Genomic DNA, 14,044 nt, shown 5'->3' with positions numbered 1-14,044 from the left:
GCCCACTGTGTCTTCTGCTGTGGCCTCATGGTGAACAGCTGGTTTTAGCATTACACACAACTGAACAGCTGTCAAACTCTTGCAGTGCTTACACAGATTTGCAGATCCTCATTCAGAGAAACCAAACAGGATGGGACAGTGTAGGGTATATTTTGCCATTGTTTGTTTCTGGAAAGTGGCTGGAGATGTCCTGTAAAGCTAGCACCGAAAACATTGCACCTGTCCAAAACATGGTATTTCTCTTTTCCTCTACCAGTGCAGCAGGATGCCTGCCAGTACATTTTCCACTAAATAAATAATGACAATAATATTAAAAAACTCTTACAGAGAATTGGAATGGGAGGCTCTCAACAATGGTGTTGAAGTAGTAGAGTTATGGTGCGGTAACTTTGGTGATGAAGGTAATGAAGAATCAGTCATCTCCTCAATATCTGAATGAGAAGATGCTGACTTGGGAGATTTCTTTTTACCAAAAGCTTGCTTGAAGGAGCTGCGTAACTGAAAAAACAAGACCACAACAGTAGGCATATCATGAAGAATTCATCCAGACAAAAAAGCCACAGAGGAAAACTCTAACATGCAAATATTTCAAACAACAAAGCCATACTGACATAGATTTTAACAGAGGTAAAAGAGAATCAAAAAGCTTTTTTTTCTGCAACCATTATATGAGATTAATAAGGTCAATAAGACTGGATATCAGTGCTTCCTATTTTTAATATTTTACAGCAAATTCTGTTCAGTGAAACGAGCTTTACATCAACACTGTAATGACTTGTAGCTATAATATAACATGGCTCAGACAAGGTTAATGATGCTGGAATGGTTAGTCATGTAAATGGATGGGTTAGCTTTGTATCTCATAGTTTAAAGTAGGTCTTCCTTACCTCATTGACCTGCCGGAAGAAGCGCAAGCAAAAGGAAGTGGGGGGAAGGAAAAAAGACATGTTTTAACAGATAAAGCCAGCGATAAGGAAAGCTCTGGATTTCTAAGACAAACATGACCAATTATCAATAAAGACCAAGAGTTACTTCAAAACTAGAACCTGTATTTTCTAAAAACAGGTGCTTCAAATGACATACAGTCATTTTTGTGTTACTTGAGGGAGACACCAGATCCAAACCTCTTAACTACTTAAATTATATTTTCTCCTTGGCTCAGATGCAATGTTTTGGCTAACAGCCATATTATGTTTTTCCTTGCAGGAACAGGTATTTCACCAAGATAAAATACTGAATCATCTCTACACACCTGCAACTATATATATATTTATTTTTTATTTTTTTTAATGTGCCTGCCGTTTGCCAAAAAACTCATAGAATGAATATTAATGTGGCTGAACTGATGTTATGCTGAATTTACAGTTCAACACCAGTTAACACAGTCCTGCTTAACATGAGATGAAAGTTATTTTTATACTAGACAAAGATTCCTATGTTGAGAAATGTTGCAAATCTGTTTTTTCAGCCCTGTGTGGACAGCTGCATTGTTTCTACATATAACAAAAGGTCTTTGGCTGAGAACTTCATCAGTATTTGTGAAATTAACAATGTGCAAGTCAGACTACTATTTTCTCATTAAATTACTGATTTAATTTCCCATCTTCATTTTACAGCAATGATATACTCATATTTAATACCAAGGTTAAGATATTGTCCTGTCTTCTGTTTATAATAAGGAAATGTTTCCTTAACGTTCTTTAAAGATAGCCGTGTGATGAATGAGAAACTTAGGCTGATGTAGAATGGTATCTACTACAGTACAATAACAAAGAATAGAAGCTAAAGCAAAAAATTCAAAGTGTTTATCTTAACTAAGGCGTAACCATTATAAAAGATTTGTGTCACAAAAATGAAAAGAGTTGCTAGTAATTTACAAGGTGCAGCAATTTACCCCGTCTAACTACTGTAAAACCCCACACAAGAGCGATGTGGAGATGACATTGTTTCCGATTAACTAATGATTTTAGGAGCAGAAAAGCAATACTACTGTTACGAAGGAGCTAGCAAAATATCCAAATGAAACCACCTTGACAAAAGAGAAATAAAACCAAGAACCTGCTCAAAAAGCCATTTCTTACAGTCCAGGGAGTTTCATAAATGTTTCTGAGGGGATATTGTGCAAATAAAAATCAAGACTTTACCAGCTCAAACCACATTTTGTAGCTATACAGAAAAGCTCCCAAAAGATCCAGGGAAATTTAAATTCCGTGGGAAGGAAGGGGTGGATTGCTTTACTGGGTACAATGTAGGATCTAGGGACTTCAGTCCAAACTACAGTCAGACTAGGTCACTAAGGCAGTTATGGTCTAATTCAAAATGGAGTTTTATATATTGTACCTTTCCTCCAGTACACGGTACCTTATATACAGTACATGATGAGCAAAGAAGGAAAAATGGGAAATGAAAGGTAAGTGTTGCAAAATCTTGAAGAATAAATGTTTATCACAATAAATTTTTTAAGTTTTTATTTTTTTTTCCTGTGGAACTCCATGGTAACGTTCCAAACAGAGCTCTTAAAGTGTTTAACATGTTCACTTAAAAGAAGAGAGCCCTATGAGGCAAAAAGAAAAAAGAAAAAAAAAATCTCTCATTTTTGTAATCGTGGATTTGTTTACTTTAATGACATTTATGGATTTGTTTTACTTTAATGACAAATGTAGAGTTTTCCCTGAGGGGCTGGACACCATATAATTTTTACCCAGAATTGATCTTTGACAGGTATTTCTACTATAGGACTGTCCTTTTGGCTGTTAACATAAGATTCAATCCTACACAGAGCCTACACAAGCACATACATCACTTATGACTCAATTAACTCTTCAAAAGAGTATTTACACAGGATTTAAACAGTGCCTAGTTCTTGTGCTGACCTGTTACATGAGGCATGGGGAGGAAGGAGGAGCTGAGCAGCTACATTTCACCATGCATGTTCTGACAGTTTTACATAAAACCTCACGCAATCCGTTAAAATGCACTCACCCAGTTCTTCCTCTTCTTTTTCTTTGAATCACTCTCTATGTTGCTTCCCACACTGGAGTGACTGGTAGCACTGTTAATGCTAGAGACACTATCCGAAGAGTGCTGCCTTCGGATCCGCAGGTCTGTGGGTTGAGCAGCTCCAGTTCCTGAATATTAATTGAGGTGGTGTCAAATTTGGTATTCTGTATTAATCATTCAATCCCAAATGAACAGTGTTGGAAAAAAAAAAACACACAATCACTTACCCCAACTGATGCATTGCTTGTTTCAAAGCAGTGCGCCTAATACTTATTTCTTGTGAGGAGATTAAAATCTCAGACCCAGACCGTTCAACAGGAGTTACTTATGACAAGACTGCATTCAAACTTCAGATTGGAAATTACAGAGAACACCAAAAAAAATAAAGCCAAGTGTTTGACAGCTCTGAAAAGGGGGATCTTTGCTCCCTGATGCTTCACATCAGTGTCTAAGATGGGTAAAATACTAAGCGATTATAGTAAATTCATTGAGCTCACACTCAAGTTCTAACACGTTCATTTATTTCTGTAGAATTTACCACACTATTTACACAGAAACCCATTCCAAATCCCCACATTATACCAACTCAAGTAGCTAGAGCATGGTCATGAGACAAAGTTGATCTCTGACAGAGTTGCACGAGATATTACCAAGAGGACGCAAGTCCCAAGAGCACTTCACAGTTGTGAAATGCAGTGCTTGTTTCTCACCTTTGCAGTTGAGCTCAGGTGTGTTGATGACTCCATTAATGGCAGCCTGGGCAGCAGCATTTTGCTTCTTCAGCAGTTCAATAGTCTTCCTTAACTCATTCAGTTCGGAGTCCTTAAATAAGAAAAAAATGATGATACATCCAAAAAAGCTAGTGTTATCAAGCTGCATTTGGTAACATTACTTCTCGGTCTGAGCATTGGGAGTTGACAGAAAATTTATGGAATATATATCTACAAGAAAATGTAAATGAGGTTCAGTATGCCTGGGGAAATGCATCCTGAATAGTCTGCAAAATAGCGTGATTATTGCAATACAAGGAAATGTGCGTGCTCGTAGTAGACAAGTAATATATATTCAAGCACTCTGTCCAAAAAAAACTATGTTGTCCATCTTGCAATGATTTTTTTTAGTGTTTCATCTGGACACACAGGTGTGAATGCATTGGGAAGAATTTTATTACAAAAATATGCAATACTGAAGACTTGTATCCAAAGGAAGAAGTTATAGGAATAACTGGATCAGTTGTCACAACATCCCAGTAGGAAAAACAAGCATCTTAGTCAAAAAATTTACTATAATTTATCCCTTCACCACAATTGAGGAAATTAAGGCATACAGTGTATGTGACTTACTTCCATACCACAGAAGGAGGAAGAGCAACAATGCTGCAAACAGAACTGAAGGCTTCTGTAATGACAGTGCCCTTCCCCTCATCTTAAGAAAAGGTCTTCAACAGTTAATTAGTCTAAACCACATACGCATTTACCTTTTGTGAATGAAAAGTCAAACTTCCCTATAAATCTGTCAGATAAAGCGCAACGGTGACTTAATCCTTAAAAGCTATCTCAGGTCTGCACATCTGGGATACACATCTTTATAAGTGCACCTTCCACAAATACTTCTCCAACTTACCTTTTGTTCAGCTGTCATGGTTAGGCTCTGCAGTCTGATCGTCATGTTTCCCAGACTCTGCTCAAATGCTGCCACAAGGTGTGCCTGAAAATTAAACGAGACAGAAGTTATTTTGTTCTCTCCTCAAACAAGAATATTTATGCAGGTATTTAAATGCAGCACTACCGTATTTCGTTGTTTGTTGTGTCGATGATTCAGAGAAAATAACAGTGATTCAGAAAGGTCAAAGGACTTGAGCATGCATTGTGAAAACGTTTACAAACAAATTACCAGGAACAACTTAGTTGTGGAAAATTAGAAATGCTGAAGGTAACAGATCAATGTCAAGATTTTAGAAAACGACAGGCCATTTGTGCAGAACTCCTACTAGCAGCACACCATGAAGTTGTGCAGTTGTAGGCTATAAACCACGCTGCCATGCTTGGCAGCAGCTGCTGCCAAACACTTTAGAGGACATAGCAGTAGGAGTAGCACCATGACTTGGCACATCAGTACGGTATCTCCTGAAGGTGGGTTTTCTGGCAGGTGTTACCCCCAGCTTTGATGCATAAAATTGCATGGAACCTTTCCAATCTGCAAAGGACATCCTCCCACCTAACTATATAGGGAATGGCACCACCTTCCACAGAGCCATTCCAGGCTTATCATCAGCACACAGCTGACTTATCGCACATAATTGTTCTCACATTCACATTGAAAGCAAACACAAACACTACAATAATACAGGGATGTGCATCTTTCGTTCCCCTCAGCCCCTATGAAAATAAGCAGATCTCAGACCGTGAGAAAATAGCAAAAAGTAAGTTAAAACCTTACTTTGAAAATGTAAAGGTTTATTTAAAAAACAAGCTGAAAGGTTTTTGGGGGGCAGGGAAGCAGTGAAGAGGGAAAAGCCAAACTGATATTCAGTAACATTCAGCAATACTTTGCAGAAGTTTTTTGTTTTGTTTTGTTTAAAAAAAAAAGGACCACATGGATTAATAGTGGGATACAAACCCAGGTTTTGAACCTAGCTTATGAAAAAAATACCCTTCTGAATCCAAATCAAGCTCCTTGAAATTATTGCTTTGTGGAAATTTTCAGTGAGCTACAGAAAACAGTTACTTTCACATACTAGTTAGAGGGAAACCTTTTCACAAAGTCTTGTCCCAAACAGCCTGAGAATAACATCGAAGGCTACAGTGTGCATATAGCAGAACTCAGAAAATATCTGATACATTAAATAGAGAGGTCAATTCAAAATGCCTAAATTAAAAGCCTTTTTTTTAGTTATTATTATTTCATTTTTAAAGAAATCTTGAGTAAAGTAAATGTCTGTAAAGCGTGGTCTTTATAATCAGCATTTATTTGTCTAAAATTCATTGGGATGAGACCTGGCCTTTTACGTGGAAAAACTGTATGTTCTGTAAAGAGAGGTGGCTAGAGACTGAAACATATTAGCAGAACAGTTACAGCAACATCTCTGCAGAAAGCTGCAGCTGATTTATGGACAAATAAAGGGTATGCTGAGTTCTATGAAGTTCAAGTAGCATAAATGGAAAAAAAATTGCAAAGCGAATGCAGCTAAAATGGAATATTTTCAAAATAATAAATGATGCCGATTTTTTGCAAAACAAACAAAATGTACAGCAACAACACACGTAAAATCTACTATCTGCAAAGATGGTGCCTGGTAGTAACCATGCACAAATTCTTGGGCAAACTAATGGCAATTGGGATAGGCACACAGAAGAAGAGTCACTACACAGACACCATTCCCTATGCTCTTTCCCTAAGCACATGCTACTCGCTGCTCTTGCAGAGGCTACTAACTCCTGTGTTGAATAACAGCCTGCTGAATCTCAACACTCTACGAAGAAGAATGCAACAAAATTAAGCCAGAGCTAGATGAGTTGCATAGCTGAGAAGTTCTTTGTATGAAGGATGAAAGCTGGGTTATTTAATCATGTGATAAAAAAAAGTATGCAAGTGAATCTGGTTTTACTTTCTCGCATGTAAAAAAATGTTTCTGGATGAAAAACAACTAATGTACTCAATCCCTTTTGTATTCAGGAAGCAAACATAAGAACTTAGATTTTGGAAAATTTTTTAATTTCTTTTCTTCTTGGGTCAGAGACTGAAAGGTTACATGCAGTCAAAGCACTTTTATTTGACTTCTATACTAACTGTATTCTTGATTTTCCATTTCTATTTTGCAAGCTGGATGCAGCACTGTGATGCCTGCAGTAAACACTACAGTACATTCCCCCTTGAATCTTTCTTATGGTAGGTGCTATTGATCAGATGAAAGCTGTCCTTTACTGCATCAAGTTTAGTATTGTACTTATTCAAAGAGCTGCTGGACAAGAATGTTCTCTTCAGGAACATGTGCTCTTATGTTTTTCTGTTCCCACAAATGAGGATGTCAGTGTGACCCGGTCTGATCACTGTTCATCTGTAGCTTATTTATTCTAGAATGCGTATTTTCCTAGCAAGCTAGTGTCTTTCACTTCTCTTATCTGTGTCTACAGAACAGAACATACAGATAAACTTCCTCAGAGTCACACACAGTGTTGCCTCAACACCCTGGCTTCAAGATCTTTTTTTTCCAAGTGTCTTACATTATTTAAACGTCAAATTCCTCAGCAGAAACAAGCGGTATTGCCCACACTGACAAAAATCAGGATATGTTCACTCTTTAGAAACTGTAAATAAATTCTCAGAGTCCCTTCTGCCTCTGTTACCTATGATTACACCATTAGCCAACTTCTTTACGCAACAGGAAAACTTCATGTTTTTTAATCCAAGTTTCTACCAATTTTTATTCCTACCAATTAGAACCACCATTTGTACCTCACCGCACCCAAATATCAGAATAAGACACTATTTATAACGTAAATAAATAAATAAATAAATAAAGAGCTGGTCTTCAATGATTCTGATAAAAACATCTTCAGATCTTGACAATGTTTTTATCAAATTTTTTAAGCACGATGAATATTATAATTCTGTATTTAAAGGAAGGCATAAGATAATTCAGTAGGACAGAGGATGTTATTTTTGGAAAGGTTCCACATGCATGTAGTTTTTTTTTTAAACATATAGGTAATGTGAACTGAATGTTATACAGATGAAATCTTTTTGTCACTTAGAAGACCTGTGGTGGTAATTGGTGCATTAAATGCATTCCCTGTTAGAATTTGTTCTCTGAGTTGTACTCACATTGGCAGTCAACTGTGTTGTCAGAGCCGAAACTTTTTCTTGGGATGCATCCAATTCTCTTCGTAGCTTGCGGATCTATATATTTTAAGAGATTATTTTACTGCACTATAATATGGAGAAATAAAACAGCAAGACAGAAAATGCAGAGTATCCTGACAGAACATTTATGCCTGTCAAACACAGTGTGCTCTTACCTCTGACTGGCATTTCTCTTCAGGCTATAAAATAAAACCAGAAAAAATGTATGAGGATATTACAACATAACCATCATGTACAACATAACCTGTGCTGTCTAGGGACTGTGGTGATGAAAAACTGAGGACTCATAACTAGTTATCTGAGTATGCAAAGGGGATGTACTGACCATCCCTTCTGGTCTGCATGATAAAATTGTGGCTACTGTGGCTTGTTTCTAACCAAAGTTACCAGCAAATGGAAGAAAGTTGGACACTCCACTATCCTTATGTAAACATGTCCAGTACGAGCCACCATGAAAATTATACCCATCAAACCACACTATTAAGAGCCACTTATGCTTGGACAGCAAGCACATAAATGAGAAACTTAAGGCAGTAGCTGCTGACTACTCTCCTTGTGGCTCATGTCTACGAACAACAGCCCAGAGGAAAGGTCTGTTTTCCACCCTTCCAATGTGTTATCTGTTTTGGCTTCATACAGACCTTGATTGAGGCAAGGTTAACAATGGAAGGCAGTATTTTCAATTTATTATCAAGGTCTTAAGGCCACGTTACACATGTAGCCTGCTAACAGTGGAACAGATACGTGAAAACACTATGCTGCCTTGACAACTTGATAAACAATTATACATATTGTTCCAAGAGCAAGTCTTTCTGTGTACTCGTGTCACACATCCTTGTTTTAGCTGTGGATGTGTGGTAAGTGTGAAGTTGCATCATACTTGCATAACAATTTGAAATTAAAGATTCTGTTCAATTCACACACATTTCAGAAGTAATTGTTATTCGCCCTTTCTTTTCTTAAAAAGGTGATGCTTTTAGAAACCTCCAAAATTCTGATTACAGCATGCCAGGAACGCATGATCCAGTTTTAAACTAGCTACTTTGGGATTAAACGAGCCACTAGGATTTAATCATCAGTACTGAATACCAGCACGTGTAGGCTGGAAGCTGCTTGTGCCCCCAGGTCACTGCAATTAACGCCCCAACTAGCCAGATATAAATTAGGCAAGACAGGGTCTATGTGTTGCAGCCTCACTTTCCCATTAAAGCACAGGTATAGTCTTAGGAAGTCTTCCACGCTTTAAATGGAAGATCCTTTGTGAGAATATTAGAAGAAAATAAGCCAATGCAACATGCATTTTAAAAAAATCTGTATTTCCAAACTTCAGTAAGTTTTATTTCAGGATCAGATAACCTAAGTAAATACATACTTCTGAAGAAAATATTACTAGCATAGTGAACAAATGCTTCCTTACAGTTATTAAAATCTACATTATTGAAAACTTATTCAAGCTTCTTTAATAGCAAATACTTAATACAAGGCTAGAATGACTTGATACAGCAAATTTGGGGTGCTTTAAGTATTGCAGTTCAAATCTCAGACTTGCGGAAGTCCTTAACAGTGAAACCTGTTTAGCAGAGTTGTAAAACACTGACTCAAACAAAAAGTTGCTGCTTTTAAGCCATTAATATCTCTGTTTAATAAGAATACGTCTAAGTATCAACAGGCATCTTTATGAACACAAACATTTCTTTCAGGGAAAGCTTTCAGAACACAAACGAACATGAAAATTAACAGTGCTTTTGTTCCTCCTCCTTGAATGGCAAAAATAATTAGCACAATAAGACCAGTCAATTCAATAACTTTGACTAATAAAGTAAAATCATTCATTTCATTATACTCACTGTTGAATAAATAGATGATGTACTGGACACCAAAGAGAGAGACGAACCATGCACTAGAGGAAAGAAAATTAACAAACTGAACATAAATACTGTAACCACATAAAGCAAATTTCGTAGATCATCTATTGTCAGCTACGTGCCTGATGAGGAAATACTTTCATAAAGTTCATCATCCATCATAAACTTCATTATGTTATTGCACAAATAACGTTCAGCTGGAAGAATACTTGGCCAGAGCACAATCCATAAACTCTGATTTGGTACAGCTGTTTTAACAATTTAATATTACAAATTTTGGGGGGACAACAAGGTGTCCCAACGAGGAACAACAAGATTAAAAAGAAAAGTTTCAATGAAGATTTGTTTAGAAATAAATATTTCTTTGGACAGACGTATCTTACAACTCAGGATAAAAAAAGGAAAAAATTAACTGCAATGCAAGAGAGGTTTCAAAATTAAGTCTAACTACTTCATCTTCAGTTTTAGATGAGATCAAAGGGGAGTTGTTTTCTTTATGCAGTCAAATCACAGACCAAGAGAGAACTCTGAGGCCCAGCTCCACTATGCACCAAGATGAACTCCAGAAGATTTGGAGCACCCAGGTCAGAAAGTACTGTTTAATCTGGGGACTCTGAATTGTCCTCTCAAATAACTATATCTTCCTTCCACCTCTATGACAGAACTGCATCATGGGTGTCAATGATCTGAATACTTCCTATTCCTGCAGACTGTCTTTAAGGCAATGACATTTCTTTAACAAGGCGATTTCTTTCTCTCGTAGCAAAATTACCTGAGTGAAAACATGGCTGCAAAACATTTTCTGAAAAAGAACCAAGTCCAAGCACTTTTTGCATTTAAATATGCATTCAGTAAAAGATATCCGCATGTATTGATTCTTCAGGTTGTTACCATCGCAGTGTGTTAGGATCTACATGTAACATCATCTTTTTTTTTTATGCTATTAAAAGAAACAACTATCTGAAGCTATTATTTCTGTTCCTGAAACACGCACAAATAACTTTTCTTATTTTTAGAAACAAAATATTTTTACTGAAACTTTCATTCAAACTCTAGATAACTTCATACAAATCATATGAAATCCTGTTAATCATTTTTTCTTTCATCTAAATACTCCAGCCAAAAAAAGTTTAGAAAAGTTGCCATTGTGTTTTAATTACCTACTGAAATTCTCCTACATTCAAAATAAATGGGTTCTGTTTTCCCATTCACATTATATCCTAAGGCAAGGCTGGAAAGAGAAGTAAACAAAGTCTAAGTTGTCTTCTGGCGGAATTTAAGACAATTTATAAAAACCCACAATAAAGTAAAAAAACTCACACCCATTTGCTTTTTCTGGTTAATAATGTTTTCAATTAAAATGATCTTTAGAGTGAGATGCTAAGTACTGTGCTGTATTAAGAACATAAAAATAACCAGAATGAATCAGGCCCAAGGTCTGTTTAATCAAATATTCAATCTCTGGCTGCAGTACATTCTCACAGCGAATGTTTGGGGAAAGAAATTTAAGAACAAGGCAGATACTTGGTGATTTTCCCCAGGTACACCTTTGTATCTTCTGGGAATCAGCAGAGATGGAAATTCCTGAGACAGAAACTGCACTCAAACCATTATTTTTCATAGTTCCCGTGACCTAGTATTAACTTCCTTAATTACTTCTGAATCCACCAACACATTTTTGTCTGTAACAAAAAAAATTGTCTTTGGTTTATAAATATATTCTTATAATATATTAATATATTAGTTATTAATATTAATATATTAGTTGTTTTGGCCTGCTGCTGAATCAGTCAGTAAGTTCCTTGAGTGTCTCTGGACCTTGGTGGAACAAGAAGTAATGGATAACTGTCGTCTTCATTAATGCACTACATTATACATTATCACCTCCTTCAGTCATCTTTTTCAGAGATGAAGATTTCTCACTTATTCTAACTCTCTTCCTACTATAGATGTTATGCATTTAAGATCTCCACATCATTTTTGTTTTTACCTTCATTTTATCTTTAGCATCGCTTTGTTTAAAAAATGAAATGCCCAGGGCACAGACAATATTGCACAAGGCCAACAAAGGTCTCACACAGACAACGTATTATTATTTGGCTACGTCTCTCTATGCTATTCCTTTAGCAGTTTTTACTAAAAATAAAAAAATAAAAGATAAGAGACGTATTTAAGAAAGTGACCGTAACAACTGCTCAGACAAGAAGCTGATCTCTGTACAAAGGAATGGGGGACAAACATATTTAAGTTCACACCCACTGGAATTTTTAAGATCACATGGGGACTTCAAAGGAAAAAAGAAGTAACAGTACAAAAAAACCTTCAAACTCTGGGAATCATATTGCCTTGTAAAACACCACCACTGCATCATTTGAATGTGCATATAATTTGAGATTTCTAGTTTCAAGGAGAGCTAAAGAGTTAATATTTTTGTGCAATTTCTTGTTAAAGTACCTGCAGATGGCTACTTTAAGGCTATTTAATTAGGAGCCTGAAGGCAGCTATGCTCTTGATGTGAATCCTGTTTTCTGCAGTTAACGTGCATCTGCATGTAGACTACAAACCCAAATTGTTTTGGAACTATTATTTCAAAGCACTATAAATGCATATGCAAGCACGTATCATTTTTTCATGTTAGCAAAGAAATAGTCTAGTCATGATCAACTGTCCAAAGAGTAGAAAAAACAACAGATGTTTCAGTCAGCAGCACAAAAAGGAATCAGCATTTTTATCTCAACAAAAATGAATTCAATTCCTCTTCTGTCTAGGAGGCTGAAGCATCAGGGCCAAACCAACAGCAACACAGCTCCTGGGGAGGAATTATTGCTACAGAAGCAGGGAAATGGAAGAGCCAAGAGACCAGTTAAGTTTTAGGCTGTTTTTCTCTGAAGTTCTGGATATTTTGGAGGCTGTTCCTGCTGGCATCTCCCCAGTGCTGAAATCCTGCAAGAAGCAGAATTACTGCAAGACTCGTAACATTTCCACTTAAGCACTGTGCTATAAGAGAATGTGACAGAACTTCACGCTATTTATTTTTTTATTTTATTTTAAGAATAAATTCTGGGCCTGCTTAACTTAACAAGAATCAAATGTCTTGTAGTAGGTTGGTAAGCTTTACTTAAGACCTGGATTTATACTTTATTGACGCTGGCATATTGGTATAAAATTAATTTGTCCATTAACCATATTTAATTTCTGTAATACTTTTTCATCTCAAGGCATGCGCACACTCTGTGAAGGTGAATTACATTCACAGTTTTGAAAGCACAGGTTAACTCATGTGCCATATTCAGAACTGCTTGCTAACTTATAACTCGTCATTCCCTGAGAAATAAGCAGGAGCTACAGGGCTATCCCTGCCTTCAGTAAGACTAAAGAATTTTAATAAAATGAATAAAAAGCACTCTGCAGAACATTTGGCTTCACTAATGCTTCCCTTTTCCTTTTTTACATGGTCCCTCCTTCAAACATGTAATACTTCTTAAATATTCATTCAACCCAGCCTCTTTCCTGGACAAGAATTTCTGAATTACAAAATATAGTTTATCCTCCCATACACCAAAATGCATTAGCTGCAATTGTAGGCACACTTAAAATAATAAAAGACCAAGGTTAAAAATTTTTGATGATGTCTTCAATAAAACTTGAATAAGTTTTACTGTAGTAGCTCTTTCCATAAATCACCTAAATATAACACAGATGCACTGATCTACATTCATTCAACAATTATATTAAGTTGCTCTTTAGTAAGAGAAGAACTGCTCATCACAGAACAGAATTCAATTGACTATCAGGCAATCTTTGACCATTTCCGATCATCTAGCTTTCTGAGAGCATGACACAAAGGTCAATTCCTGCAGTGACATGTTTACAGGGTTATTCTTCTCTTTTTCAAACCTTAAGGAAGACCCTCAACCACAGGCCCCTAAAACACAATTAAATGTAATGGAGTTATAGTTCATCTGAATTCAGTCATGAATTAGCCCTGGTTCTTTCCGAAGCCATATCCATTACACATTTTCTATCCCTTCCAATGGCAGGAAACTGACGGAATAACCAGTATCTGCAGGAAGGCACCTGGTGGCTCTTAAAAGCTCCTGCAAGCACCAAAGCATGGCTCCCGTGCACGCCTAGCTCTAAGGGGTGGCAACAGCAGGGCACTGTATTCATAGCGCTTAAAGTACAGAGCTTCAGCAGTGGACGAAGCAAGCCAGTGAAGACCGATGTGAGCTGTATCAATAAAGCACCTGACACTCAACAAAACTCCCAATCCTTGACAGAAAGGAGATTTAAGACTTGAAAAGCTAATCCTGTCA

The 14,044-nt window shown here is 36.7% G+C and overlaps 1 protein-coding gene across 8 annotated transcripts in view; it reads right to left on the bottom strand.

The window, feature by feature from the left end:
* NAV2 (neuron navigator 2) overlaps positions 1–14,044 on the bottom strand; it is a 232,195-nt gene that overhangs the window by 18,539 nt on the left and 199,612 nt on the right. For 5 of the 8 annotated variants that reach the window (XM_040560473.1, XM_040560470.1, XM_040560475.1 and 2 more), the window contains 8 exons: positions 9,711–9,763; positions 8,019–8,042; positions 7,825–7,899; positions 4,624–4,707; positions 3,711–3,822; positions 2,983–3,128; positions 888–896; positions 326–498 (listed from right to left, as the gene is read on the bottom strand). In XM_040560473.1, the coding sequence (XP_040416407.1) occupies positions 326–498; positions 888–896; positions 2,983–3,128; positions 3,711–3,822; positions 4,624–4,707; positions 7,825–7,899; positions 8,019–8,042; positions 9,711–9,763 (676 nt within the window). The remainder of the gene's footprint in view (positions 1–325; positions 499–887; positions 897–2,982; positions 3,129–3,710; positions 3,823–4,623; positions 4,708–7,824; positions 7,900–8,018; positions 8,043–9,710; positions 9,764–14,044) is intronic. The other 3 variants (XM_040560474.1, XM_040560472.1, XM_040560478.1) reach the window with 1 other exon arrangement.

The sequence above is a fragment of the Cygnus olor genome, chromosome 5 (assembly GCF_009769625.2).
Source record: "Cygnus olor isolate bCygOlo1 chromosome 5, bCygOlo1.pri.v2, whole genome shotgun sequence".
NCBI lineage: Eukaryota > Metazoa > Chordata > Aves > Anseriformes > Anatidae > Cygnus > Cygnus olor.
Note: the sequence above shows the minus strand (reverse complement) of the source record. Positions and strands in the feature narration are given on the sequence as shown.